Genomic DNA, 27,707 nt, shown 5'->3' with positions numbered 1-27,707 from the left:
AATGTATTTGGCTAAGGTGTATGTAAACTTCCGACTTCAAACGTTGAGGCCTGATGTGTTTGTGATAGTCCCCATTATCTTAGACCAAACTGTTTGTGTAATGAGACATTCTTGTGGCAGTTACTTGTCCTTGTGTGAGAGTAATAACATGCTCCACTGGACAGTGGTGTCATTCTGCCTAGAGGAATACGCTAGCTTCTTATACACCCTATACTAGGAGCATTATTAAAGGTCACAAGACAGGCATTTGTTGTCAGTAAATGTTTCGTTTGCAGCCGATTCAAGAGGCTTAACCGTAACGCAGACATATACAGAGGATATCAGACATATGAATCTCCACTGATCTGAAACACACTCTTACCCCGTCAGGCATAGCTCTCCAGCATACAGCGCTGACAAACTCATTAGTGTCGTCTTCCTTCTTGTCTTTATCCAGCACGCTCTTCACAGTGTCAAACTTGAATGTCAGCAGTGTCTTGGACAGGCCTTTGTAGTATAGATAAAGAGAGTTGTTCTCACTTCCTACAGATAGAAGAATCACATCATTGTCAGTGATTGAACTCCAAAATCTGGCGGTTCATCAATTATTTTAGTACCCATCATATAAAAGTACTCACTTTATCAAAGTACCCAAAATGCATTCTTAAACAACTGCAAACACATCCACAATTGGTAATTTGTCCCCAAACAGCATGAATTCTAAAGCCACATCTGAATGTCAATCTGATTGTGTCAATCTAAGTAAAAGCATTTTCACATCCACTGAGGGACTTTTCCATCTCCACACAGCATGCAGCTGTCAACATGGTCCTGTCCCACTTACCACACGCAACATAGTCTCCATTGGAGGCAAGGCCAACAAAGTTCTTCTCATTGATGTGGCCCTTGAATGAGCGCAAGCAGTGGGGCTTGTTTACATTCCACAGCTTTAGCTGGCTGTCTGTTGAGCTGTGTGGTACAGAAGAGGAACTATGTCAGCAGAACATGCACCTCAATTACGCAATATTGTCTTCTTCATTTAACCCCCTGGAGTTTATTGACCCACTGGTACGTCAACCTTACTAACATAATAAAACAATCCCCATCAAAATCCGTCAGTTTAAGCTAGAGATATGTTTTTCTTGCATTGAATGCGTCTCAATCCACTGCATCCGCTGATGTCACACTTCCGCATCTGTGGTGACACGTGACAGAGCTAGAGCGGTGTTTGTTAGACCATGAGACATCCCTAAAATCAGTCTTCTTGCAGAATCGTCTGCAGCGTCCGAACGGTTTGGCCAACAAACTATGGAAAGAAGATGAGTCTCTCACGAACACTATGGTGTTCTCCGTTTTGCTCTACGACCCCCACAAATGTCATGGGACTCCTCTGAAGGGAACCGGTACCAGTTTTTTTAATTATTAGTTTTTTTATAAGTGTGAAGGTAGTTTTGTGCCTACTCAAAAAAAAGGGGTTAAATATGTGTAAAATAATAATAATAATAATAATATATATATATTATATAAACTAGGCAGTTCGAGCCCTGAATACTGATTGGCTGACAGCTGTGGTATATCAGACCATATACCACAGGTATGACAAAACATTATTTTTTACTGCTCTAATTACGTTGGTAACCAGTTTATAATAACAATAAGGCACCTTGGGGGCTTGTGGTATATTGGCCACATACCACACCCCCTCAGGCCTTATTGCTTAAATTATATATTTCCTGAGTTCTTATCTCTCCTAGATTTAGGACACACTCTTCAAAAAGTTGTTTCTTATGATTAATTTTTTGACTGTCCTTTTTGCTTTGATGAGAATATCTGATGGACCTTCAAACAAGTTCAAGTACCTATGGCGAGAGACCCCTTTAAAAAAAAATTATATATATATATATATATATATATATATAATATTATTTTTGATATCTAAAGGGTTCCATCTTAAAACAATTCCATGTCAGCTTAGCACCCCCCACCCCCAACGTCTTAGACTCAAAATAATTAAGATCAGTGACCCAATAGGAAAATGCTGTGATACTTTAGGGAACATTTACCATACAGTCAGTCAAAATGTCAAACCATGACAACCCTGAACTTAATTTGATTGAGGTGACTTACGCAGATACAATTTCCTCTCCGTTGACAAACTTAGCATAGGACACAGCTTTCCTGTGGCCTTTGAACACCATGATGGGCTGTTTAGTGTTGCGGAGGTCGTAGTAGTGGACACAGTGGTCTGGGAGAAAACACAGAAAAGGAAACAGTTGGGGGGGGGGGTTCGAAGTGCAATGCATGTTTCAACTCATCCTTCATCCAAATCAAGAGAGAAGAAGTAGCAGTGCATTCAGAAAGTATTCATGCCCCTTGACTTTTTCCACATTTTGTTAATTTACAGCCTTATTCAAAAATGTATTACATTGTTTTTGTCTACACACAATACCCCATATTTTTAATAAATGATAATGAAATATAACATTTACATAAGTATTCAGACCCTTTACTCAGTACTTTGTTGAAGCACCTTTGGCAGAGAACACTGCCTCAAGTCTTCTTGGGTATGACGCTACAAGCTTGGCACACCTGTATTTGGGGAGTTTCTCCCAATCTTCTCTGCAGATCCTCTCAAGCTCTGTCAGGTAGGATGGGGAGCGTCACTGCACAGCTATTTTCAGATCTCTCCAGAGATGTTCGATCAGGTTCAAGTCCGGGCTCTGGCTGGGTCACTCAAGGACATTCAGAAACTTGTCCCTAAGCCACTCCTTTAGGTGCCTTTTGGCTAACTCCAAGTGGGCTGTCATGTGCTTTTTACTGAAGAGTGGCTTCCATCTGGCCATTCTACCGTAAAGGCCTGATTGGTGGAGTGCTGCAGAGATGGTTGTCCTTCTGGAAGGTTCTCCCATCTTCACAGAGGAACTCTAGAGCTCTGTCAGAGTGACCATCGGATTCTTGGTCACCTCCCTGACCAAGGCCCTTCTCCCCCGATTGCTCAGTTTGGCCAGGCGGCCAGATCTAGGAAGAGTGTTGGTGGTTCCAAACTTCTTCCATTTAAGAATGATGGAGGCCATTGTGTTCTTGGGGACCATCAATGCTGCAGAAATGTTTTGGTACCCTTCCACAGATCTGTGCCTCGACACAATCCTGTCTCGGAGCGCCACGGACAATTCCTTCGACCTTGTGGCTTGGTTTTTGCTCTGACATGCACTGTCAACTCTGGGACCTTATATAGACAGGTGTGTGCCTTTCCAAATCATGTCCAATCAACTGAATTTACCACAGGTGGACTCCAATCAAGTTGTAGAAACATCTCAAGGATGATCAATGGAAACAGGATGCACCTGAGCTCAATTTCGAGTCTCATAGCAAAGGGTCTGAATACTTATGTAAATAAGGTATTTCTGTTTATTTTTAATACATTTGCAAACATTTCTAAAAACCTGTTTTCGCTTTGTCATTATGGGGTATTCTGTGTAGATTAATGAGGATTTTCTATTTTATTTAATCCATTTTAGAATAAGACTAACGTAACAAAATGTGGAAAAAGTCAAGGGGTCTGAATGCACTGTAGCATCACAGATCAACCTACCTGCACAGCCAAAAGCAAGGTGATACCTCGACGTCGGACTGAACTTTACACAGCACACATTTGCTTTGGCCTCGATGCTGGCGACTGAATTGTCAAGGTTGGTAGACCATAATTTCACTGAAAGATAAACAAAACCAGATGCTATCCTAGATTAATAACAAAACACCAAAGATGTTGAGACAAGCGCTATGTTCACTTTAAACCCAGCAGGCATCTTGTTTATTAGGACATAGGGAGAAGTGCAAAGAAAAGATTGCATTGTTTCAACATTACCTTTTGCGTCATCAGAACCAGAGGCTAGAAGCTTGGGATCCATGAGGTTGAAATCGACACTCCAACACCTTTTCTCATGCTCCTGGAGGAACATCACAGGTGTGAAACAACCATAACTTACTTTTATAACGGAAGAGATTTCAAATCTACCACTAAAATATCTCACTAGCCCAGGAAAACTGGGGTACATCTTTTAGCAATGGTTTACTTTCAAGACAGAGTGCATGAAATATGTATTTAATACAATACATCTGCAAAGTGGACGTTTCCTTTTAGTAAATGGATAGAGTGTAGTGTCCAAAGAACCAAACAAAGGTAAAAGCTTCTGGATATAGTAGGAGGTTGTCATGACTTGCCGACAAGGCATTAGCTGCAACAATATCCACAGCTGTGGTTTGTTTGGTCCATTGTATTGGAGCAGTGGTATTTATAAATGGGGACCCTCAGGGAATGAGTGCGCCAGGGGCCTCATTTATAAACCATGCGTACGTACAAAATATACCCCAAAATGTGTGTGCGCTAGTTCTCACAATAATTGGCATTTATAAAAACTTGATGGGAGAATGTCCTTTCCTCCATGCAAACTTTAGACCATGCGTACGCACATCTTGTAGTGGTTGAAGTATTGTATTGCAAGCAGGCAATTAGGGCTAAGTATTTTGTGCAAATGAGGGATGACACGCTTATTCATAAAAACGAAATACGATGCAGCCATTTGCCGTTAGTGAGATGACCGAAAAGTGTGTGTTTGATTTTTGTCATCAAAAATCATTAGACATAGGAATCTATACTGAACCAAAATATAAAAACACAACATGCAACAATTTCAAAGATTTGACTGAGTTATAGTTCATTTAAGGAAATCAGTCAATTGAAATAAATAAATTAGGCCCTAATCTATGGATTTCACATGACTGGGCAAGGGCGCTGGGAGAAATGAACATTCAGTTCTCCAGCAACAGCTCTGGTGGACATTCCTGCAAGTACTGTGTTGTATGACAAAATTGTGTTGTGTGACAAAACTGCACATTTTAGAGTGGCCATTTACTGTCCCTAGCACAAGGTGCACATGTGTAATGACCATGCTGTTTAAATCAGCTTCCTGATATGCCACACCTGTCAGGTGGATGGATTATCTTGGCAAAGGAGAAATCCTCACCAACAGGGATGTAAAAACATTTTGCAAAACATTTGAGAGAAATAAGGTTTTTTGTTCAGTATATATTTAGCCTATCTATTTACATAGGCCTAATTAAATGGTCATTTGTTGTATGGCTACTTCAGGAATATGAACCCATCACTGCCAGAAAAGGTGATTCATTTATTTTGAGTAGCCTAGACAATGAATTAGCGGGCAGTCCAGCATATATTCACTATATATACACACAAAAGTATGTGGACACCCTTCAAATTAGTGGATTTGGTTATTTCAGCCACCCCTGTTGCTGACTGGTGTATAAAATCGAGCACACAGCAATGCAATCTCCATAGACAAACATATATAGTAGAATGGCCTTACTGAAGAGCTCAGTGACTTTCAACGTGGCACTGTCATAGGATGCCACCTTTCCAACAAGTCTGTTCGTCAAATTTCTGCCCTGCTAGAGCTGCCCCGGTCAACTGTAAGTGCTGTTATTGTGAAGTGGAAACGTCTAGGAGCAACAACGGCGAAGTTGTAGGCCACACAAGCTCACACAACCAAACTGCCTCTGGAAGCAACAAAAGCACACTGTTCGTCTGGAGCTTAATGAAATTGGTTTCCATGGCAAGCAGCCGCACACAAGCCTAAGATCACCATGCCCAATGCCAAGCGTTGGCTGGAGTGGTGTAAAGCTTGCCACCATTGGACGCTGGAGCAGTGGAAACGTGTTCTCTGGAGTGATGAATCACGCTCACCATCTGGCAGTCTGACGGACAAATCTGGGTTTGGAGGATGCCATGAAAACGCTACCTGCCCAAATGCAGTGCCAACTGTAAAGTTAGGTGGAGGATACATTTTCTAACCTCTCTGGATTACAACCAAATTATGATAAATGTACAGTCGTGCCTTATGGCAAGTTGCTCCATCATGCTGGAAAAGGCATTGTTCGTCACCAAACTGTTCTTGGGTGGTTGGGAGAAGTTGCTCTCAGAGGATGTGTTGGTACCATTCTTTATTCATGGCTGTGTTCTTAGGCAAAATTGTGAGTGAGCCCACTCCCTTGGCTGAGAAGCAACCCCACACATGAATGGTCTCAGGATGCTTTACTGTTGGCATGACACAGGACTGATGGTAGCGCTCATCTTGTCTTCTCCGGACAAGCTTTTTTCCGGATGCCCCAAACAATCGGAAAGGGGATTCAGAGAGTCCTCAGCAGTCAAATCCCTGTACCTTTTGCAGAATATCAGTCTGTCCCCTGATGTTTTTCCTGGAGAGAAGTGGCTTCCTCGCTGCCCTTCTTGACACCAGGCCATCCTCCAAAAGTCTTCGCCTCACTGTGCGTGCAGATGCACTCACACCTGCCTGCTGCCATTCCTGAGCAAGCTCTGCACTGGTGGTGCCCCGATCCTGCAGCTGAATCAACTTTAGGAGACGGTCCTGGCGCTTGCTGGACTTTTGTGGGCGCTCTGAAGCCTTCTTCAAAACAATTGAACCTCTCTCCTTGAAGTTCTTGATGATCCGATAAATGGTTGATTTAGGTGCAATCTTACTAGCAGCAATATCCTTGCCTGTGAAGCCCTTTTAGTGCAAAGCAATGATGACGGCACGTGTTTCCTTGCAGGTAACCATGGTTAACAGAGGAAGAACAATGATTTCAAGCACCACCCTCCTTTTAAAGCTTCCAGTCTGTTATTCTAACTCAATCAGCATGACAGAGTGATTTCCAGCCTTGTCCTCGTCAACACTCTCACCTGTGTTAACGAGAGAATCACTGACATGATGTCAGCTGGTCCTTTTGTGGCAGGGCTGAAATGCAGTGGAAAATGTTTTTTGGGGATTAAGTTCATTTTCATGGCAGAGGGACTTTGCAATTAATTGCAATTCATCTGATCACTCTTCATAACATTCTGGAGTATATGCAAATTGCCATCATAAAAACTGAGGCAGCAGACTTTGTGAAAATTAATATTTGTGTCATTCTCAAAACTTTTGACCACGACTGTACTATATTAAGTATTGGATCACAAAAAAATACAAAATGTGACATTACCATGTAGTTTCCCAATAACATGGTCTGATGGTGATGTGGATATATTCCGAATACATATCCCAAATGCAATAAATTATCTCACTCCACAAAATTTTAATAGAAAGTTAGAAAAATAGGTAAGATCTTGCTACCATTGAAAGGTAAATACCTGTCTATTTGTGGAAAAATCACCCTGATTAACTCTTTAGTATTATCCCAGTTTACCTACAGTTGAAGTCGGAAGTTTACATACAACTCAGTTTTTCACAATTCCTGACATTTAATCCTAGTACAAATTCCCTGTCTTAGGTCAGTTAGGATCACCACTTTAGCTTAAGAATGTGAAATGTCAGAATAATAGTAGAGAGAATGATTTATTTCAGCCTTTATTTCTTTCATCACATTCCCAGTGGGTCAGAAGTTTACATACACTCAATTAGTATTTGGTAGCATTGCCTTTAAATTGTTTTAACTTGAGTCAAACGTTTCAGGTAGCCTTCCACAAGCATCCCACAATAAGTTGGGTGAATTTTGGCCCATTCCTCCTGACAGAGCTGGTGTAACTGAGTCAGGTTTGTAGGCCTCCTTGCTCGCACACGCTTTTTCAGTTCTGCCCACACATTTTCTATAGGATTGAGGTCAGGGCTTTGTGATGGCCATTCCAATACCTTGATTTTGTTGTCCTTAAGCCATTTTGCCACAACTTTGGAAGTATGCTTTGGGTCATTGTCCATTTGGAAGATCCATTTGCGACCAAGCTTCCTGACTGATGTCTTGAGATGTTGCTTCAATATATCCACAAAATTTTCCTTCCTCATGATGCCATCTATTTTGTGAAGTGCACCAGTCCCTCATGCAGCAAAGCACCCCCACAGCATGATGCTGCCACCCCCGTGCTTCACGGTTGGGATGGTGTTCTTCGGCTTGCAAGCACCCCTTTTTGGTCCAATCATTATGGCCAAACAGTTCTATTTTTGTTTCATCAGACCAGAGGACATTTCTCCAAAAAGTACAATATTTGTCCCCATGTGCAGTTGTAAACCAAAGGCTTGACAGCTGTCCCATATAGATTGCAAAATAGTTGGGAAGAGATTTTTGACGTACCGATTCCATGGAATAGTGTTTATGAACTGACACGCAAAACGTGTCAGTTCATATTATTATACAAAATTCTTGCTACCAATAGAATGTTATTTATATGGGTGATACAATCTTCCCAGCTCTGTTGATTTTGCTGCGAAGAGACAGAATCGTTAGATAATTTGTTTTGCTACAGTCCATTTGTAGCTTGTTTTTGGTCACAGGTCCAGGAATGGCTGAAGGATTGCAATATTTACCTGGAGCTAACCCTGCAGATAGCACTACTGGGTGATCTGAAAAGTCATAGTCAATCGATCAATAATATAATAATACTTTTAGCAAAAATGTTTATTTTCAATTTACAATCTGTAGAAACCATGAGACTAGAAGGGTTCAGAACTTTTGTGAAACATCACAGTACAGTTAAAAAATATATGGCAAATAGAAATCCAATATGGATGGTGTTAAGAGATAGATGGGAGGTGTTGAATGGAGCTGAAGAATGGGACTAATAACAACAAAATAACTAATGTAAAGTATACTGTGTCCATAATAAGTATATAGGTTATAGGTTGAGAGCTTTTGTAAAAGAGCACAGTTAGAAAGATATGGCATATAGAGGCAAACCGGATGGACATCATGAAAATGATCGGAGAGGTTGAGGGTAGAGGAAGTTCAGGAGTAAAATCAAACAAAATATAATTATTGTAAAATTATGTTTCACTGAGTAGTGGCTGAAAGACGACACGGATAATATAGAGCTGGCGGGATATTCCATGCATCGGCAGGACAGAGAAGCTACGTCTGGTAAGACGAGGGGCGGGGGTGTGTGTCTATTTGTCAATAATCGCTGGGGCATGATGTCTAATATTAAAGAAGTCTCAAGGTATTGCTCGCCTGAGGTAGAGTACCTTATGATAAGCTGTTGACCACACTATCTACCAAGAGAGTTCTCATCTATATTATTCGTAGCCGTCTAATTTACCACCACAAACCGATGCTGGCACTAAGACCGCACTAAACGAGCTGTATAAGGCCATAAGCAAACAAGAAAATGCTCATCCAGAAGCGGCGCTCCTTGTGGGCGGGGACTTTAATGCAGGCAAACTTACATCCGTTTCACCTAATTTCTACCTGCATGTCACATTACATTTACATTTTAGCCATTTAGCAGACGCTCTTATCCAGAGCGACTTACAGCAGTGAGTGCATACGTTTTCATACTGGTTCCCCGTGGGAATCCAACCCACAACCCTGGCGTTGCGAGTGTCATGCTCTACGAAGTGAGGCACACCTCTCCAGTCCAAGTCCTCCATACTCCCAGACATGCCCTGGCTCCTGTTTTAGATTAAATCCCAAATTATACCCTATCCCCTATATCGTGCACTAGTAGGGAGGAGGGCCTTCAGTCTCACATGAATCCCCTCAGAGGGAGGCTGGTGCGTTGGCTGCCCCGCTGCTGATGCATGTCCACGGTCTGCCCCCCTAGAGGACCCAGGGTTGGGTACAGGGCCAGGGTCTGGGCCAGCCTCCTTCAGGCTCCCGTTCTGGAACTGTACGGTGAATGTACAGTTGTACACATGTGCAACCAAAGGGAAAATGTTTTGACCACCTTTACTCCACACACAGAGCCACATACAAAGCTCTCCCTCGCCTTCCATTTGGCAAATCTGACCATAATTCTATCCTCCTGATTCCTGCTCACAAGCATAAACTAAAGCAGGATGTACCAGTGACTCGCTCAATACGGAAGTGACGCAGATGCTACGCTACAGGACTGTTTTGCTAGCACAGACTGGGATATGTTCAGGGTTTATCCAATGGCATCGAGGAGTATACCACCTCAGTCATCGGCTTCATCAATAAGTGCATCGACGACGTCGTCCCCACAGTGATTGTACGTACATATCACAACCAGAAGCCATGGATTACAGGCAACACCAAGCTAAAGGCTAGCGCTGTCACTTTCAAGGAACGGGACACTAATCCGGATGCTTATAGGAAATCCCGCTACGCCCTCAAACGAACAATCACACAGGCAAAGCATCAATACAGGACTAAGATTGAATCCTACTACACCGGCTCTGACGCTCGTCGAATGTGGCAGGGCTTGAAAACTATTACGGACTACAAAGGGAAACCCAGCCGCGAGTTGCCCAGTGACACGAGCCTACCAGACGAGCTAAATGCCTTTTATGCTCGCTTCGAGGCAAGCAACACTGAATCATGCATGAGAGCACCAGCTGTTCTGGACGACCGTGTGATAACGCGCTCAGTAGCCGATGTGAGCAACACCATTAAACATGTCAACATTCACAAAGCCGCGGGGCCAGACGGATTACCAGGATGTGTACTCAAAGCATTTTCAACCTCTCCCTGACCAAGTCTGTAATACCTACATGTTTCAAGCAGACCACCACAGTCCCTGTGCCCAAGGAAGCGAAGGTAACCTGCCTAAATGATTACCGCCCCGTAGCACTCACGTCGGTAGCCATGAAGTGCTTTGAAAGGCTGGTCATGGCTCACATCAACAGCATCATCCCGGATACCCTAGACCAACTCCAATTCGCATATCCCCCCCAAAAGATTCACAGATGACGCAATCTCAATCGCACACCACACTGCCCTTTCCCACCTGGCCAAAAGGAACACATATGTGAGAATGCTGTTCATTGACTACAGCTCAACGTTCAACACCATAGTGCCCACAAAGCTCATCACTAAGTTAAGGAACCTGGGATTAAACACCTCCCTCTGCAACTGGATCCTGGACTTCCTGACAGGCCACCCCCAGGTGGTAAGGGTAGGCAACAACACGTCTGCCACACTGATCCTCAACACTGGGGCCCCTCAGGGGTGCGTGCTTTGTTCCCTCCTGTACTCCCTGTTCACCCACGACTGCGTGGCCAAACACCACTCTAACGCCTGATCACCGACAACGATGAGACAGCCTATAGGAAGGAGGTCAGAGACCTGGCAGTGTGGTGCCAGGACAACAACCTCTCCCTCAATGTGAGCAAGACAAAGAAGCTGATCGTGGACTACAGGAAAAGGTGAGCCGAACAGGCCCCCATTAACATCGACGGGGCTGTAGTGGAGCTGGTCGAGAGTTTCATGTTCCTTGGTTTCCACATCACCAACAAACTATCATGGTCCAAACACACCAAGACAGTCGTGAAGAAGGCACGACAACACCTTTTCCCCCCCAGGAGACTGAAAAGATTTGGCATGGGTTCCCAGATCCTCAAAAAGTTCTACAGCTGCACCATCGAGAGCATCCGGACCGGTTGCATCACCGCCTGGTATGGCAACTGACCGTAAGGCGCTGCAGAGGGTTGTGCGTACGGCCCAGTACATCACTGGGGCCAAGCTTCCGGCCATCCAAAACCTATATATTAGGCAGTGTCAGAGGAAAGCCAGAGAAATTGTCAAAGACTTCAGTCACCCAAGTCATAGACTGTTCTCTCTGCAACCGCACGGCAAGCGGTACCGGAGTGCCAGGTCTAGGACCAAAACGCTCCTTAACAGCTTCTACCCCCAAGCCATGAGACTGCTGAACAATTAATCAAATGGCCACCCGGACTATTTACCCCGGCCCCTCCATTTGTTTTTACACTGCTGCTACCCGCTGTCTGTTATCTATGCATAGTCACTTTACCCATACCTACAAATTAACTCGACTAACCTGTACCCCCGCACATTGACTCAGTACCGGTACGCCCTGTATGTACATGTATATATACAGTGGGGAGAACAAGTATTTGATACACTGCCGATTTTGCAGGTTTTCCTACTTACAAAGCATGTAGAGGTCTGAAATGTTTATCATAGGTACACTTCAACTGTGAGAGACAGAATCTAAAACAAAAATCCAAAAAAATCACATTGTATGATTTTTAAGTAATTAATTTTCATTTTATTGCATGACATAAGTATTTGATACATCAGAAAAGCAGAACTTAATATTTGGTACAGAAACCTTTGTTTGCAATTACAGAGATCATACGTTTCCTGTAGGTCTTGACCAGGTTTGCACACACTGCAGCAGGGATTTTGGCCCACTCCTCCATACAGACCTTCTTCAGATCCTTCAGGTTTCGGGGCTGTCGCTGGGCAATACGGACTTTCAGCTCCCTCCAAAGATGTTCTATTGGGTTCAGGTCTGGAGACTGGCTAGGCCACTCCAGGACCTTGAGATGCTTCTTACGGAGCCACTCCTTAGTTGCCCTGGCTGTGTGTTTCGGGTCGTTGTCATGCTGGAAGACCCAGCCACGACCCATCTTCAATGCTCTTACTGAGGGAAGGAGGTTGTTGGCCAAAATCTCACGATACATGGCCCCATCCATCCTCCCCTCAATACGGTGCAGTCGTCCTGTCCCTTTGCAGAAAAGAATCCCCAAAGAATGATGGTTCCACCTCCATGCTTCACGGTTGGGATGGTGTTCTTGAGGTTGTACTCATCCTTCTTCCTCCAAACACGGCGAGTGGAGTTAAGACCAAAAAGCTCAATTTTTTTCCCATCAGACCACATGACCTTCTCCCATTCCTCCTCTGGATCATCCAGATAGTCATTGGCAAACTTCAGACGGGCCTGGACATGGCTGGTTTGAGCAGGGGGTCCTTGCGTGCGCTGCAGGATTTTAATCCAAGACGGCGTAGTGTGTTACTAATGGTTTTCTTTGAGACTGTGGTCCCAGCTTTCTTCAGGTCTTTGACCAGGTCCTGCCGTGTAGTTATGGGCTGATCCCTCACCTTCCTCATGATCATTGATGCCCCACGAGGTGAGATCTTGCATGGAGCCCCAGACCGAGGGTGATTGACCGTCATCTTGAACTTCTTCCATTTTCTAATAATTGCGCCAACAGTTGTTGCCTTCTCACCAAGCTGCTTGCCTATTGTCCTGTAGCCCATCCCAGCCTTGTGCAGGTCTACAATTTTATCCCTGATGTCCTTACACGGCTCTCTGGTCTTGGCCATTGTGGAGAGGTTGGAGTCTGTTTGATTGAGTGTGTGGACAGGTGTCTTTTATACAGGTAACGAGTTCAAACAGGTGCAGTTAATACAGGTAATGAGTGGAGAACAGGAGGGCTTCTTAAAGAAAAACTAACAGGTCTGTGAGAGCCGGAATTCTTACTGGTTGGTAGGTGATCAAATACTTATGTCATGCAATAAAATGCAAATTAATTACTTAAAAATCATACAATGTGATTTTCTGGATTTTTGTTTTAGATTCCGTCTCTCGCAGTTGAAGTGTACCTATGATAAAAATTACAGACCTCTACATGCTTTGTAAGTAGGAAAAGTGTATCAAATACTTACTCTCCCCACTGTGTGTGTGTATATATATATATATATATATATATATATATAGCCTCTTTATTGTTATTTTATTGTGTTACATTTTATTATTTTTTACTTTAGTTTATTTAGTAAATATTTTCGTAACTCTTTCTTGAACTGCATTGTTGGTTAAGGGATTGTAAGTAAGCATTTCAAGGTAAGGTCTACACCGGTTGTATTTGGCGCATGTGACAAATAAAGTTTGATTTGAAGTCCCTGCAGCAATGTTCCAACATCTAGTGGAAAGCCTTCCCAGAAGAGTAGAAGCTGTCATAGCAGCAAAGGGGGTACCAACTCCATATTAATGCCCATGTTTTTGGAATGAGATGTTCGACGAGCAAGTGTCAACATAATTTTGGTCACGTAGTGTATTTAGGTTGGGGGAAAAGTTGATGCGAAACATTGTTGAATTCAAACATTCTGCTGACAGGTCCACAACAATTTGCCATCGTTTTCTCACTCAGAAACTGATAGTCCTTTTCCAGATACAGTATAAATGACTGCTAAACATTTAAACATTCTGCCAACACAGTAAATAGGGTAGGCTACAGTATTGATGTGCGATAGAAGCACAACATCATAAGCCTATTTAATCTCAGAGCCTATACAAAGGCAAGACATAGAAACACAATAATCTATTGATAAACAAAATATTTAACAACAATTGGTCCTTTGCATAGAAGTGTAGCATACTTTTAAATTGTTTCCAATACAGTGAGGGAAAAAGTATTTGATCCCCTGCTGATTTTGTACGTTTGCCCACTGACAAAGAAATGATCAGTCTATAATTTTAATGGTAGGTTTATTTGAACAGTGAGAGACAGAATAACAACAAAAAAATCCAGAAAAAGCGTATGTCAACACTGTTATGAATTGATTTCCAAACTCTCCACCATGGCCAAGACCAAAGAGCTCTCCAAGGATGTCAGGGGCAAGATTGTAGACCTACACAAGGCTGGAATGGGCTACAAGACCATCGCCAAGCAGCTTGGTGAGAAGGTGACAACAGTTGGTATGATTATTCGCAAATGGAAGAAACACAAAATAACTGTCAAATCTCCCTCGGCCTGGGGCTCCATGCAAGATCTCACCTCGTGGAGTTGCAATGATCATGAGAACGGTGAGGAATCAGCCCAGAACTACACGGGAGGATCTTGTCAATGATCTCAAGGCAGCTGGGACCATAGTCACCAAGAAAACAATTGGTAACACACTACGCTGTGAAGGACTGAAATCCTGCAGCGCCCGCAAGGTCCCCCTGCTCAAGAAAGCACATATACATGCCCGTCTGAAGTTTGCCAATGAACATCTGAATTATTCAGAGGAGAACTGGGTGAAAGTGTTGTGGTCAGATGAGACCAAAATTTAGCTCTTTGGCATTACATTTACATTTTAGTCATTTAGCAGACACTCTTATCCAGAGCGACTTACAGTTAAGTGAGTGCATACATTATGATTATTTTATTTTATTTTATTCATACTGGCCCCCCGTGGGAATCGAACCCACAACCCTGGCGTTGCAAACGCCATGCTCTACCAACTGAGCTATATCCCTGCCGGCCATTCCCTCCCATAACCTGGACGACGCTGGGCCAATTGTGCGCCGCCCCATGGGTCTCCCAGTCGCGGCCGGCTACTACAGAGCCTGGATTCGAACCAGGATCTCTAGTGGCACAGCTAGCACTGCGATGCAGTGCCTTAGACCACTGCGCCACTCTGGAGACCTGGCATCAACTCAACTCGCCGTGTTTGGAGGAGGAGGAATGCTGCCTGTGACCCCAAGAACACCATCCCCACCGTCAAACATGGAGGTGGAAACATTATGCTTTGGGGGTGTTTTTCTGCTAAGGGGACAGGACAACTTCACCGCATCAAAAGGGACGATGGACGGGGCCACGAACCGTCAAATCTTGGGTGAGAACCTCCTTCCCTCAGCCAGGGCATTGAAAATGGGTCGTGGATGGGTATTCCAGCATGACAATGACCCAAAACACACGGCCAAGGCAACAAAGGAGTGGCTCAAGAAGAAGCACATTAAGGTCCTGGAGTGGCCTAGCCAGTCTCCAGACCTTAATTCCATAGCCTCGAAACCTTAATGACTTGGAGAAGATCTGCAAAGAGGAGTGGGACAAAATCCCTCCTGAGATGTGTGCAAACCTGCTGGCCAACTACAAGAAACGTCTGACCTCTGTGATTGCCAACAAGGGTTTTGCCACCAAGTACTAAGTCATGTTTTGCAGAGGGGTCAAATACTTATTTCCCTCATTAAAATGCAAATCAATTTATAACATCTTTTACATGAGTTTTTCTGGATTTTTTAGTTGTTATTATGTCTCTCACTGTTCAAATAAACCTCCCATTAAAATTATAGACTGATCATTTCTTTGTCAGTGGGCAAACGTACAAAATCAGCAGGGGATCAAATAATTTTTTTCCTCACTGTATACAGTCAATCTTGCAGGATGCGGGGACAGACACTCGATATAGGCAGCATGTATGTTTAGTTTTAAAAAGCCACAGCAAAATATCAAAACATTCTGCCCACACATCTACAGAAATGTGATCAAATACACCATTGCTATTTCTTTTACAAACTGCCGTGACCTAATTCCAACAGTGCCAAATTATACAGCAAATAAGGGGCGTTGTGACCATAAAAGGTGAATGGAGGGCGTTTTCCAGATGGAGTTTTAATGCTCGTTCACACGTGAGCAGTTTTACCATAGGTCTGATTTGTAATGGGAAACGTGTATATATGGCGTGCGCCTTGTTAATTAATCTCCATATTTTTTGACGTACTTATTATTTTCAGAAATGGTGCACGAAGATATTTTGTGGTGCATACCTGATAGACCTTTGACCTTTGGCCAGTGAAACCATCCCACAGAATGACTGTTCCCTCGTAGTCGCTGCTAGCCAACAGATTCTTGTGGTAGCTGCTCCAGCTGATACAGCTGAAATACAAAACACATGGGGATGTAAGAGCCGAGACCTGTTCTTCCATGATTCTATGAGGATTAATGAATATGCTAGATATAGAAAACATATACATAAATCTATGCCGGCATTTAAAACAAAATCCCAAATTGTTAAAAGTGTATAGTTTCTATTGTAATACAAAGTGGGTAATTCTCAACGTTAAGACAGGGTGAAAGGGCACCTGATTTTGGAGTTGCACGTCATTTCATTGACTGGGTAATGAATGTCCACAGCATCCTGGATCACAGTTCCATATTCAAACACCTTGATTTTCTTGGTGACGCCAGCGATGGCAAAGTAATCACCGTCACGGTCAAATTCAATGCTGCATAGACAGAGAGAGAGCAAAACATCAAGCTCAATAAGAGGTCACATCAAACAAGTAACACAATGGTAAGTTTAGGTGCAATGAAGCATTATTTCATGATATGTAAAGCATGGTAGTCTATTCCCTTTATAGTGCAGAGCACTACTTTTGACCAATACTATATAGGGAATGGGGCGCCAAATGGGAAACACACCTTGTCTCCCATTAGATTGTATTTTTTCCATAGAGATAGAGGTAGATAAGAGATAGAGGTAGCAACAGACATTGTAGTGCCTTCTGCTACACTCCAGTGGCAAATTAAAGATGTATTGTGATACAGGATCACCCTCTGCAGGTCAAAGTGCAAACTAACCATTAGGATGGAGCTAAATCTAACAAGTAGAATGACAAAGCTGGTGGACGCAATGGGCCGGTTTCCATTCAAATTAAACCTAGTCTTGGACTAAAAAGAAAGCCAAAGGAGTATCTACACTGAAATATCTTTTTAGTCCAGGACTAGGCTTGATCAAGGTCTGGGAAAATGGCCCTATGACAGTAACTAATTAGCTAAGCCATCAAAGGTTTTGTGTTTGACAGTTGTGGGTTGACATTACCTAGAGACAATACTGGAGCCGTTGTAGAGATCACTAGCATAAGACAGGGTCGCCAACGGCCGCACAGAGTTGAAGCGTGTGAACTTTGAGAGACACTCCATGAAATCATCCAGTTGATTTAAGTTCCTGGTGTCATCTAAAACAAGACAAACAATAAATATCAAATCCAGAACACCATTAGAAAATGAATAATGTTTTAGTTGTTTATTATGGGATTTGTCCTCAAGCCTAAAATATGTTCTGCAAGATAATGTAGTTTAGTCAACTATAAGTTAAACCTAGAGGGTTGTTGTTGTGGTCGTTTGTGGGAGATGCAGTCAACCTTCTTCTTTTGGAATACAAGGACATGACTCTACCCAGATATGGACCTCATTCCAGAGAAGCCCTTTTAGTAGCGCTGTATAATCCACATTTTACTGAAACCTAGAGGGTACCTGTTATCCGTGTCATCCGGTCAGAGAAGTAGCATTGCTCCAGATCTTCAAAGTGCGCTGTGAGCCTCTTTCTCCGAGAAGCCAGAGTGCTGTTGTACCATGTTTGCCTCTTCCCCTGATGGTGAAATAGAACATTTAAAATCACAGACATGAGACACTTAACACATTTGGAGATCGTGAACCTGAAACACCAACATCAATGGTTCTCTATGGCTGCGTTCCGATTCTCCACCCTTCTCCCAGTGTAAACTTGCACACTTTCTCGCATGGATTTAACAAATGGTGAAAACACACCCCAGCCAATGCTTACACCAATCCTAAGCATTTACATTCATGACTAGAAGGGTGGATAATTGGGATGCAGCGTATGCCTATCAGAAAACTACAGTGGGTCAGACTTACCTGTGAAGTTCCACCAAAACCTGGAGGTTGACTCACGTACTCTGTCGAATCTATAAGACTACTGCAAAGACAAGACTTAGTTGCCGTAAGTATGTGTGTGTGTAAAAACTCAGCAAAAAAAAGAAACGTCCTCTCACTGTCAACTGCGTATATTTTCAGCAAACTTAACATGTGAAAATATTTCTATGAACAAAACAAGATTCAACAACTAAGACATAAACTGAACAAGTTCCACAGACATGTGACTAACAGAAATTGAATAATGTGTCCTTGAACAAAGGGGGAGTCAAAATCTAAAGTAACAGTCAGTATCTGGTGTGGCCACCAGCTGCATTAAGTACTGCAGTGCATCTCCTCCTCATGGCCTGCCCCAGATTTGCCAGTTCTTGCTGTGAGATGTTACCCCACTCTTCCATTAAGGCACCTGCAAGTTCCCAGACATTTCTGGGGGGAATGGCCCTAGCCCTCACCCTCCGATCCAACAGGTCCCAGACATGCTCAATGGGATTGAGATCCGGGCTCTTCGCTGGCCATGGCAGAACACTGACATTCCTGTCTTGCATGAAATCACGCACAGAACGAGCAGTATGGCTGGTGGCATTATCATGCTGGAGGGTCATGTCAGGATGAACCTGCAGGAAGGGTACCACATGAGGGAGGAGGATGTCTTCCCTGTAACGCACAGCGTTGAGATTGCCTGCAATGACAACAAGCTCAGTCCGATGATGCTGTGACACACAGCCCCAGACCATGACGGACCCTTCACCTCGATCCAGAGTACAGGCCTCGGTGTAATGCTCATTCCTTCGACAATAAACGCAAATCCGACCATCACCCCTGGTGAGACAAAACTGACGTGACTCGTCAGTGAAGAGCACTTTTTGCTAGTCCTGTCTGGTCCAGCGACGGTGGGTTTATGCCCATAGGCGACATTGTTGCCGGTGATGTCTGGTGAGGACCTGCCTTACAACAGGCCTACAAGCCCTCAGTCCAGCCTCTCTCAGCCTTTTGCGGACAGTCTGAGCACTGATGGAAGGATTGTACGTTCCTGGTGTAACTCGGGCAGTTGTTGTTGCCATCCTGTACCTGTCCCGCAGGTGTGATGTTCAGATGTACCGATCCTGTGCAAGTGTTGTTACACGTGGTCTGCCACGGCAAGGACGATCAGCTGTTCGTCCTGTCTCCCTGTAGCGCTGTCTTAGGCGTCTCACAGTACGGACATTGCAATTTATTGCCCTGGCCACATCTGCAGTCCTCATGCCTCCTTGCAGCGTGCCTAAGCCACATTCACGCAGATGAGCAGGGACCCTGGGCATCTTTCTTTTGGTGTCAGTAGAAAAGCCTCTTTAGGTGTCCCAAGTTTTCATAACTGTGACCTTAATTGCCTACCGTCTGTAAGCTGTTAGTGTCTTAACGACCGTTCCACAGGTGCATGTTCAATAATTGTTTATGGTTCATTGATCAAGCATGGGAAACGGTGTTTAAACCCTTTACAATGAAGATCTGTGAACTTATTTGGATTTTTACAAATTATCTTTGAAAGACAGGGTCCTGAAAATGGGATGTTTCTTTTTTTGCTGAGTTTATATATAATATATATATATATATATATATATATATATACACACACATACAGTGGGGAGAACAAGTATTTGATACACTGCCGATTTTGCAGGTTTTCCTACTTACAAAGCATGTAGAGGTCTGTAATTTTTATCATAGGTACACTTCAACTGTGAGAGACGGAATCTAAAACAAAAATCCAGAAAATCACATTGTATGATTTTTAAGTAATTAATTTGCATTTTATTGCATGACATAAGTATTTGATCACCTACCAACCAGTAAGAATTCCGGCTCTCACAGACCTGTTAGTTTTTCTTTAAGAAGCCCTCCTGTTCTCCACTCATTACCTGTATTAACTGCACCTGTTTGAACTCGCTACCTGTATAAAAGACACCTGTCCACACACTCAATCAAACAGACTCCAACAACTCCACAATGGCCAAGACCATAGAGCTGTGTAAGGACATCAGGGATAACATTGTAGACCTACACAAGGCTGGGATGGGCTACAGGACAGTAGGCAAGCAGCAGGTGAGAAGGCAACAACTGTTGGCGCAATTATTAGAAAATGGAAGAAGTTCAAGATGATGGTCAATCACCCTCAGTCTGGGGCTCCATGCAAGATCTCACCTCGTGGGGCATCAATGATCATGAGGAAGGTGAGGGATCAGCCCAGAACTACACGGCAGGACCTGGTCAATGACCTGAAGAGAGCTGGGACCACAGTCTCAAAGAAAACCATTAGTAACACACTATGTCGTCATGGATAAAATCCTGCAGCGCACACAAGGTCCCCCTGCTCAAGCCAGCGCATGTCCAGGCCCGTCTGAAGTTTGCCGATGACCATCTGGATGATCCAGAGGAGGAATGGGAGAAGGTCATGTGGTCTGATGAGACAAAAATATAGCTTTTTTGTCTAAACTCCACTTGCCGTGTTCGGAGGAAGAAGAAGGATGAGTACAACCCCAAGAACACCATCCCAACCGTGAAGCATGGAGGTGGAAACATCATTCTTTGGGGATGCTTTTCTGCAAAGGGTACAGGACGACTGCCCCGTATTGAGGGGAGGATGGATGGGGCCATGTATCGCGAGATCTTGGCCAACAACCTCCTTCCCTCAGTAAGAGCATTGAAGATGGGTCGTGGCTGGGTCTTCCAGCATGACAACGACCCGAAACACACAGCCAGGGCAACTAAGGAGTGGCTCCGTAAGAAGCATCTCAAGGTCCTGGAGTGGCCTAGCCAGTCTCCAGACCTGAACCCAATAGAACATCTTTGGAGGGAGCTGAAAGTCCGTATTGCCCAGCGACAGCCCCGAAACCTGAAGGATCTGGAGAAGGTCTGTATGGAGGAGTGGGCCAAAATCCCTGCTGCAGTGTGTGCAAACCTGGTCAAGACCTACAGGAAACGTATGATCTCTGTAATTGCAAACAAAGGTTTCTGTACCAAATATTAAGTTCTGCTTTTCTGATGTATCAAATACTTATGTCATGCAATAAAATGCAAATGAATTACTTAAAAATCATACAATGTGATTTTCTGGATTTTTGTTTTAGATTCCGTCTCTCACAGTTGATGTGTACCTATGATAAAAATTACAGACCTCTACATGCTTTGTAAATAGGAAATCCTGCAAAAACGGCAGTGTATCAAATACTTGTTCTCCCCACTGTATATATACATACAGGGCGTACCGGTACTGAGTCAATGTGCGGGGGCAAAATGAAAAGATACACACAGTGGGGAAAAAGTATTTAGTCAGCCACCAATTGTGCAAGTTCTCCCACTTAAAAAGATGAGAGAGGCCTGTAATTTTCATCATAGGTACACGTCAACTATGACAGACAAAATGAGAAAAATTATTCCAGAAAATCACATTGTAGGATTTTTAATGAATTTATTTGCAAATGATGGTGGAAAATAAGTATTTGGTCAATAACAAAAGTTTCTCAATACTTTGTTATATACCCTTTGTTGGCAATGACACAGGTCAAACGTTTTCTGTAAGTCTTCACAAGGTTTTCACACACTGTTGCTGGTATTTTGGCCTCCATGCAGATCTCCTCTAGAGCAGTGATGTTTTGGGGCTGTCGCTGGGCAACACGGACTTTCAACTCCCTCCAAAGATTTTCTATGGGGTTGAGATCTGGAGACTGGCTAGGCCACTCCAGGACCTTGAAATGCTTCTTACGAAGCCACTTCTTCGTTGCCCGGGCGGTGTGTTTGGGATCATTGTCATGCTGAAAGACCCAGCCACGTTTCATCTTCAATGCCCTTGCTGATGGAAGGAGGTTTTCACTCAAAATCTCACGATACATGACCCCATTAATTCTTTCCTTTACACGGATCAGTCGTCCTGGTCCCTTTGCAGAAAAAACAGCCCAAAAGTATGATGTTTCCACCCCCATGCTTCACAGTAGGTATGGTGTTCTTTGGATGCAACTCAGCAATCTTTGTCCTACAAACATAACGAGTTGAGATTTAACCAAAAAGTTATATTTTGGTTTCATCTGACCATATGACATTCTCCCAATCCTCTTCTGGATCATCCAAATGCACTCTAGCAAACTTCAGACGGGCCTGGACATGTACTGGCTTAAGCAGGGGGACACGTCTGGCACTGCAGGATTTGAGTCCCTGGCGGCGTAGTGTGTTACTGATGGTAGGCTTTGTTACTTTGGTCCCAGCTCTCTGCAGGTCATTCACTAGGTCCCCCTGTGTGGTTCTGGGATTTTTGCTCACCGTTCTTGTGATCAATTTGACCCCACGGGGTGAGATCTTGCGTGGAGCCCCAGATCGAGGGAGATTATCAGTGGTCTTGTATGTCTTTCATTTCCTAATAATTGCTCCCACAGTTGATTTCATCAAACCAAGCTGCTTACCTATTGCAGATTCAGTCTTCCCAGCCTGGTGCAGGTCTACAATTTTGTTTCTGGTGTCCTTTGACAGCTCTTTGGTCTTGGCCATAGTGGAGTTTGGAGTGTGACTGTTTGAGGCTGTGGACAGGTGTCTTTTATACTGATAACAAGTTCAAACAGGTGCCATTAATACAGGTAACGAGTGGAGGACAGAGGAGCCTCTTAAAGAAGAAGTTACAGGTGTGTGAGAGCCAGAAATCTTGCTTGTTTGTAGGTGACCAAAATTATTTTCCACCATAATTTGCAAATAAATTCATAAAAAATCCTACAATGTGATTTTCAGGATTTTTTTCTCTCAATTTGTCTGTCATAGTTGACGTGTACCTATGATGAAAATTACAGGCCTCTCTCATCTTTTTAAGTGGGAGAACTTGCACAATTGATGGCTGACTAAATATTTTCCCCCCCACTGTGTGTGTGTGTATATATATATATATAGATATATATACATACATACACACACACACATACACACATACACACACACACAGTACCAGTCAAAGGTTTTGGACACACCTACTCATTTCAGGGTTTTCATTTGTACTATTTTCTACATTGTAGAATAATAGTGAAGACATCAAAACTATGAAATAACACATGTGGAATGATGTAGTAAACAAAGAAAGTGTTAAACAAATCAAAATATATTTTATATTTGAGATTCTTCAAATAGCCACCCTTTACCTTGATGACAGCTTTGCACACTCTTGGAATTCTCTCAACGAGCTTCATGAGGTAGTCACCTGGAATGTTTTTCAATTAACAGGTGTGCCTTATTAAAAGTTAATTTGTGGAATGTCTTTCCTTCTTAATGCGTTTGATTGAATCAGTTTTGTTGTTACTAGGGGGGGGGGGGGGGGAAATACAGAAGATAGCCCTATTTGGTAAAATACCAAGTCCATCTTATGGCAAGAACAGCTCAAATAAACAAAGAGAAGCAACAGTCCATCATTACTTTAACACATGAAGGTCAGTCAATATGGAAAAGTTAAAGAACTTTTAAATTTTCTTCAAGTGCAGTCGCAAAAACCATCAAGCACTATGATGATACTGGCTCTCATGAGGACCGCCACAGGAAAGGAACACCCAGAGTTACCTCTGCTGCAGAGGATAAGTTCATTAGAGTTACCAGCCTCAGAAATTGCAGCCCAAATAAATGCTTCACAGAGTTCAAGTAACAGACACATCTCAACATCAACTCTTCAGAGGAGACTGTGTGAATCAGGCCTTCATGGTCGAATTGCTGCAAAGAAACCACTACTAAAGGACAACAGTAATAAGAAGAGACTTGCTTGGGCCAAGAAACATGAGCAATGGACATTAGACTGGTGGAAATGTGTCCTTTGGTCTGGAGTCCAAATTGGAGATTTTTGGTTCCAACCGCTGTGTCTTTGTGAGACACGGTGTGGGTGAGCGGATGATTTCAGCATGTGTATTTCCCACCGTAAAGCATGGAGGAGGCGGTGTTATGGTGTGGGAGTGTTTTGCTGGTGACACCGTCTGTGATTTATTTAGAATTCAAGGCACACTTAACCAGCATGGCTACCACAGCATTCTGCAGCAATACGCCATCCCATCTGGTTTGGGCTTAGTGGGACTATCATTTGTTTTTCAACAGGACAATGACCCAACACACCTCCAGGCTGTGTAAGGGCTATTTTACCAAGGAGAGTGATGGAGTGCTGCATCAGATGACCTGGCCTCCACAATCCCCCGACCTCAACCCAATTGAGATGGTTTGGGATGAGTCAGACCGCAGAGTGAAGGAAAAGAAGCCAAAAGCACAGCATATGTGGGAACTCCTTCAAGACTGTTGGAAAAGCATTCCAGGTGAAGCTGGTTGAGAGAATGCCAAGGGTGTGCAAAGCTGTCATCAAGGCAAAGGGTGGCTATTTGAAGAATCTCAAATATAAAATATATTTTGATTTGTTTAACACTTTTTTGATTCCATGTGTTATTTCATAGTTTTAATGTCTTCACTATTATTCTACAATGTAGAAAATAGTAAAAATAGTAGGTGTGTCCAAACTTTTGACTGGTACTATATATATATATATATATATATATATATCTCCTGTCAAAGCTCAACTCTTCCACAACTTTTAAAGGATATTCATAGAAAGATCACAAATGTATATTCTGAGTCAGATATTTACTTTGTTCCTTACACAAGACTAATTCAAGTACAGGACATAATTTTGGTTTACCTGGGTGCAGGTGAGGGAGCCTCGAAATTGGGTACAGTGCTGTCCAAGTTACGATCCATGTCACTCACTGTTGAGTACAGTCCACTAATTTCCTAGAAAATGTACAATGTATTTTGTTTTAAACTCCTCAACAGACAGGCTTAAACACGCATTTCTGTACATGAAAACCAAAAACCACAGTGGAGGACTAAGTTTATCAAATTCTGGGGTGGTTTCTGGGACATAGATTATGGACAAAGCTTTTTAGTCCAGAACTAGGCTTAATCTGTGTCTGGGAAACGAGACCTCTGACTTCTAATCCATGTCAGGAGTACAGACATTTTAAGATAGCTAGCTATGTACAGTGAGGGAAAAAAGTATTTAATCCCCTGCTGAATTTGTACATTTGCCCACTGACAAAGACATGATCAGTCTATAATTTTAATGGTAGGTTTATTTGAACAGTGAGAGACAGAATAACAACAAAAAAATCCAGAAAAACGCATGTCAAAAATGTTATAAATTGATTTGCATTTTAATGAGGGAAATAAATATGACCCCTCTGGAAAACATGACTTAGTACTTGGTGGCAAAACCCTTGTTGGCAATCACAGGTCAGACGTTTCTTGTAGCTGGCCACCAGGTTTGCACACATCTCAGGAGGGATTCTGTCCCACTCCTCTTTGCAGATCTTCTCAGAGTCATTAAGGTTGAGGCTGACGTTTGGCAACTCGAACCTTCAGCTCCCTCCACAGATTTTCTATGTGATTAAGGTCTGGAGACTGGCTAGGCCACTCCAGGACCTTAATGTGCTTCTTCTTGAGCCACTCCTTTGTTGCCTTGGCCGTGTGTTTTGGGTCATTGTCATGCTGGAATACTCATCCACGGCCCATTTTCAATGCCCTGGCTGAGGGAAGGAGGTTCTCACCCAAGATTTGACGGTACATGGCCCCGTCCATCGTCCCTTTGATGCGGTGAAGTTGTCCTGTCCCCTTAGCAGAAAAACTCCCAAAGCATAATGTTTCCACCTCCATGTTTGACAGTGGGGTTGGTGTTCTTGGGGTCATAGGCAGCATTCCTCCTCCTCCAAACACGGCGAGTTGAGTTGATGCCAAAGAGCTCGATTTTGGTCTCAACTGACCACAACACTTTCACCCAGTTCTCCTTTGAATCATTCAGATGTTCATTGGCAAACTTCAGACGGGCCTGTATATGTGCTTTCTTGAGCAGGGGGACCTTGCGGGCGCTGCAGGATTTCAGTCCTTCACAGCGTAGTGTGTTACCAATTGTTTTCTTGGTGACTATGGTCCCAGCTGCCTTGAGATCATTGACAAGATCCTCCCGTGTAGTTCTATGCTGATTCCTCACCGTTCTCATGATCATTGCAACTCCACAAGGTGAGATCTTGCATGGAGCCCCAGGCCGAGAGAGATTGACAGTTATTTTGTGTTTCTTCCATTTGCGAATAATCGCACCAACTGTTGTCACCTTCTCACCAAGCTGCTTGGCGATGGTCTTGTAGCCCATTCCAGACTTGTGTAGGTCTACAATCTAGTCCCTGACATCCTTTGAGATGGTCTTGGCCATGGTGGAGAGTTTGGAATCTGATTGATTGATTGCTTCTGTGGACAGGTGTCTTTTATACAGGTAACAAACTGAGATTAGGAGCACTCCCTTTAAGAGTGTGCTCCTAATCTCAGCTCGTTACCTGTATAAAAGACACCTGGGAGCCAGAAATCTTTCTGATTGAGAGGGGGTCAAATACTTATTTCCCTCATTAAAATGCAAATCAATTTATTACATTTTTTACATGCGTTTTTCTGGATTTTTGTTGTTGTTATTCTGTCTCTCACTGTTCAAATAAACCTACCATTAAAATTATAGACTGATCATTTCTTTGTCAGTGGGCAAACGTACAAAATCAGCAGGGGATCAAATACTTTTTTCCCTCACTGTACATTATTTTACCTCAACACGCTTCATATCCTCCTCCAAAAAGTTTAGCTCCTTCTGCAACTGCTCCAGTTGCTGAATGATAAAACACAATGTCACACAATAACAAATGGTTATTTCCTCACAGATTAATACTGTAATCAAATATGGAAAGATATTAAGATGCAATACCAAACAGAGATGGGGCACACCTCTCTTTTATTTCTTCTTGCTTCTTTGAGGAATTCCATTAAGATCTGACGTTGAGCAGCTTGTGATTCCTATGGGAATAAACAGGCAGAGTTAATGGTCGATCGATCAAGGTATGACTATAAAGCCCATTTCTTTTAAAGGCTTTGTCTCAAATTAAATACATTTATCTACACTACCGTTCAAAAGTTTGGGGTCACTTAGAAATGTCCTTGTTTTCGAAAGAAAAGCAAAACATTTTGTCCATTAAAATATCAAATTGATCAGAAATACAGTGTAGACATTGTTAATGTTGTAAATGGCTATTGTAGCTGGAAACTGCTAATTTTTTATGGAATATCTACATAGGCGTACAGAGGCTCATTTTCAGCAACCATCAGTCCTGTGTTCCAATGGCACGTTGTGTTTGTTAATCGAAGTTTATCATTTGAAAAGGCTAATTGATCATTAGAAAACCATTTTGCAATTATGTTAGCACAGCTGAAAACTTTTGAGGTGATTAAAGAAGCAATGGCCAGAAACAAATAACTTTGTTCTGAAACTCAGTCTATTCTTGCTCTGAGAAATGAAGGATATTCCATGCGAGAAATTGCCAAGAAACTGAAGATCTCGTACAACGCTGTGTACTACTCCCGTCACAGAACAGCGCAAACTGGATCTAATCAGAATAGAAAGAGGAGTGGGAGGCCCCGGTGCACAACCGAGCAAGAGGACAAATACATTAG

General features: G+C 43.0%; 1 protein-coding gene across 2 annotated transcripts in view; it reads right to left on the bottom strand.

Annotated features, from left to right (window-relative positions):
• The window catches only part of LOC121535211 (E3 ubiquitin-protein ligase COP1), a 40,980-nt gene that overhangs the window by 6,953 nt on the left and 6,320 nt on the right, over positions 1–27,707 (bottom strand). Inside the window, exons 6-18 of one of the 2 annotated variants that reach the window (XM_041842045.2) lie at positions 26,985–27,053; positions 26,809–26,868; positions 24,862–24,953; positions 18,171–18,231; positions 17,769–17,883; positions 17,335–17,470; positions 16,595–16,738; positions 16,280–16,388; positions 3,845–3,926; positions 3,572–3,688; positions 2,107–2,224; positions 824–948; positions 362–522 (exon numbers count right to left, since the gene is read on the bottom strand). In XM_041842045.2, coding sequence (XP_041697979.1) covers positions 362–522; positions 824–948; positions 2,107–2,224; positions 3,572–3,688; positions 3,845–3,926; positions 16,280–16,388; positions 16,595–16,738; positions 17,335–17,470; positions 17,769–17,883; positions 18,171–18,231; positions 24,862–24,953; positions 26,809–26,868; positions 26,985–27,053 — 1,389 coding nt within the window. The remainder of the gene's footprint in view (positions 1–361; positions 523–823; positions 949–2,106; positions 2,225–3,571; positions 3,689–3,844; positions 3,927–16,279; positions 16,389–16,594; positions 16,739–17,334; positions 17,471–17,768; positions 17,884–18,170; positions 18,232–24,861; positions 24,954–26,808; positions 26,869–26,984; positions 27,054–27,707) is intronic. The other variant, XM_041842046.2, reaches the window with a different exon arrangement.

Source organism: Coregonus clupeaformis, chromosome 21 (assembly GCF_020615455.1).
Source record: "Coregonus clupeaformis isolate EN_2021a chromosome 21, ASM2061545v1, whole genome shotgun sequence".
NCBI lineage: Eukaryota > Metazoa > Chordata > Actinopteri > Salmoniformes > Salmonidae > Coregonus > Coregonus clupeaformis.
This window is presented reverse-complemented; position numbering and strand designations above follow the sequence as displayed.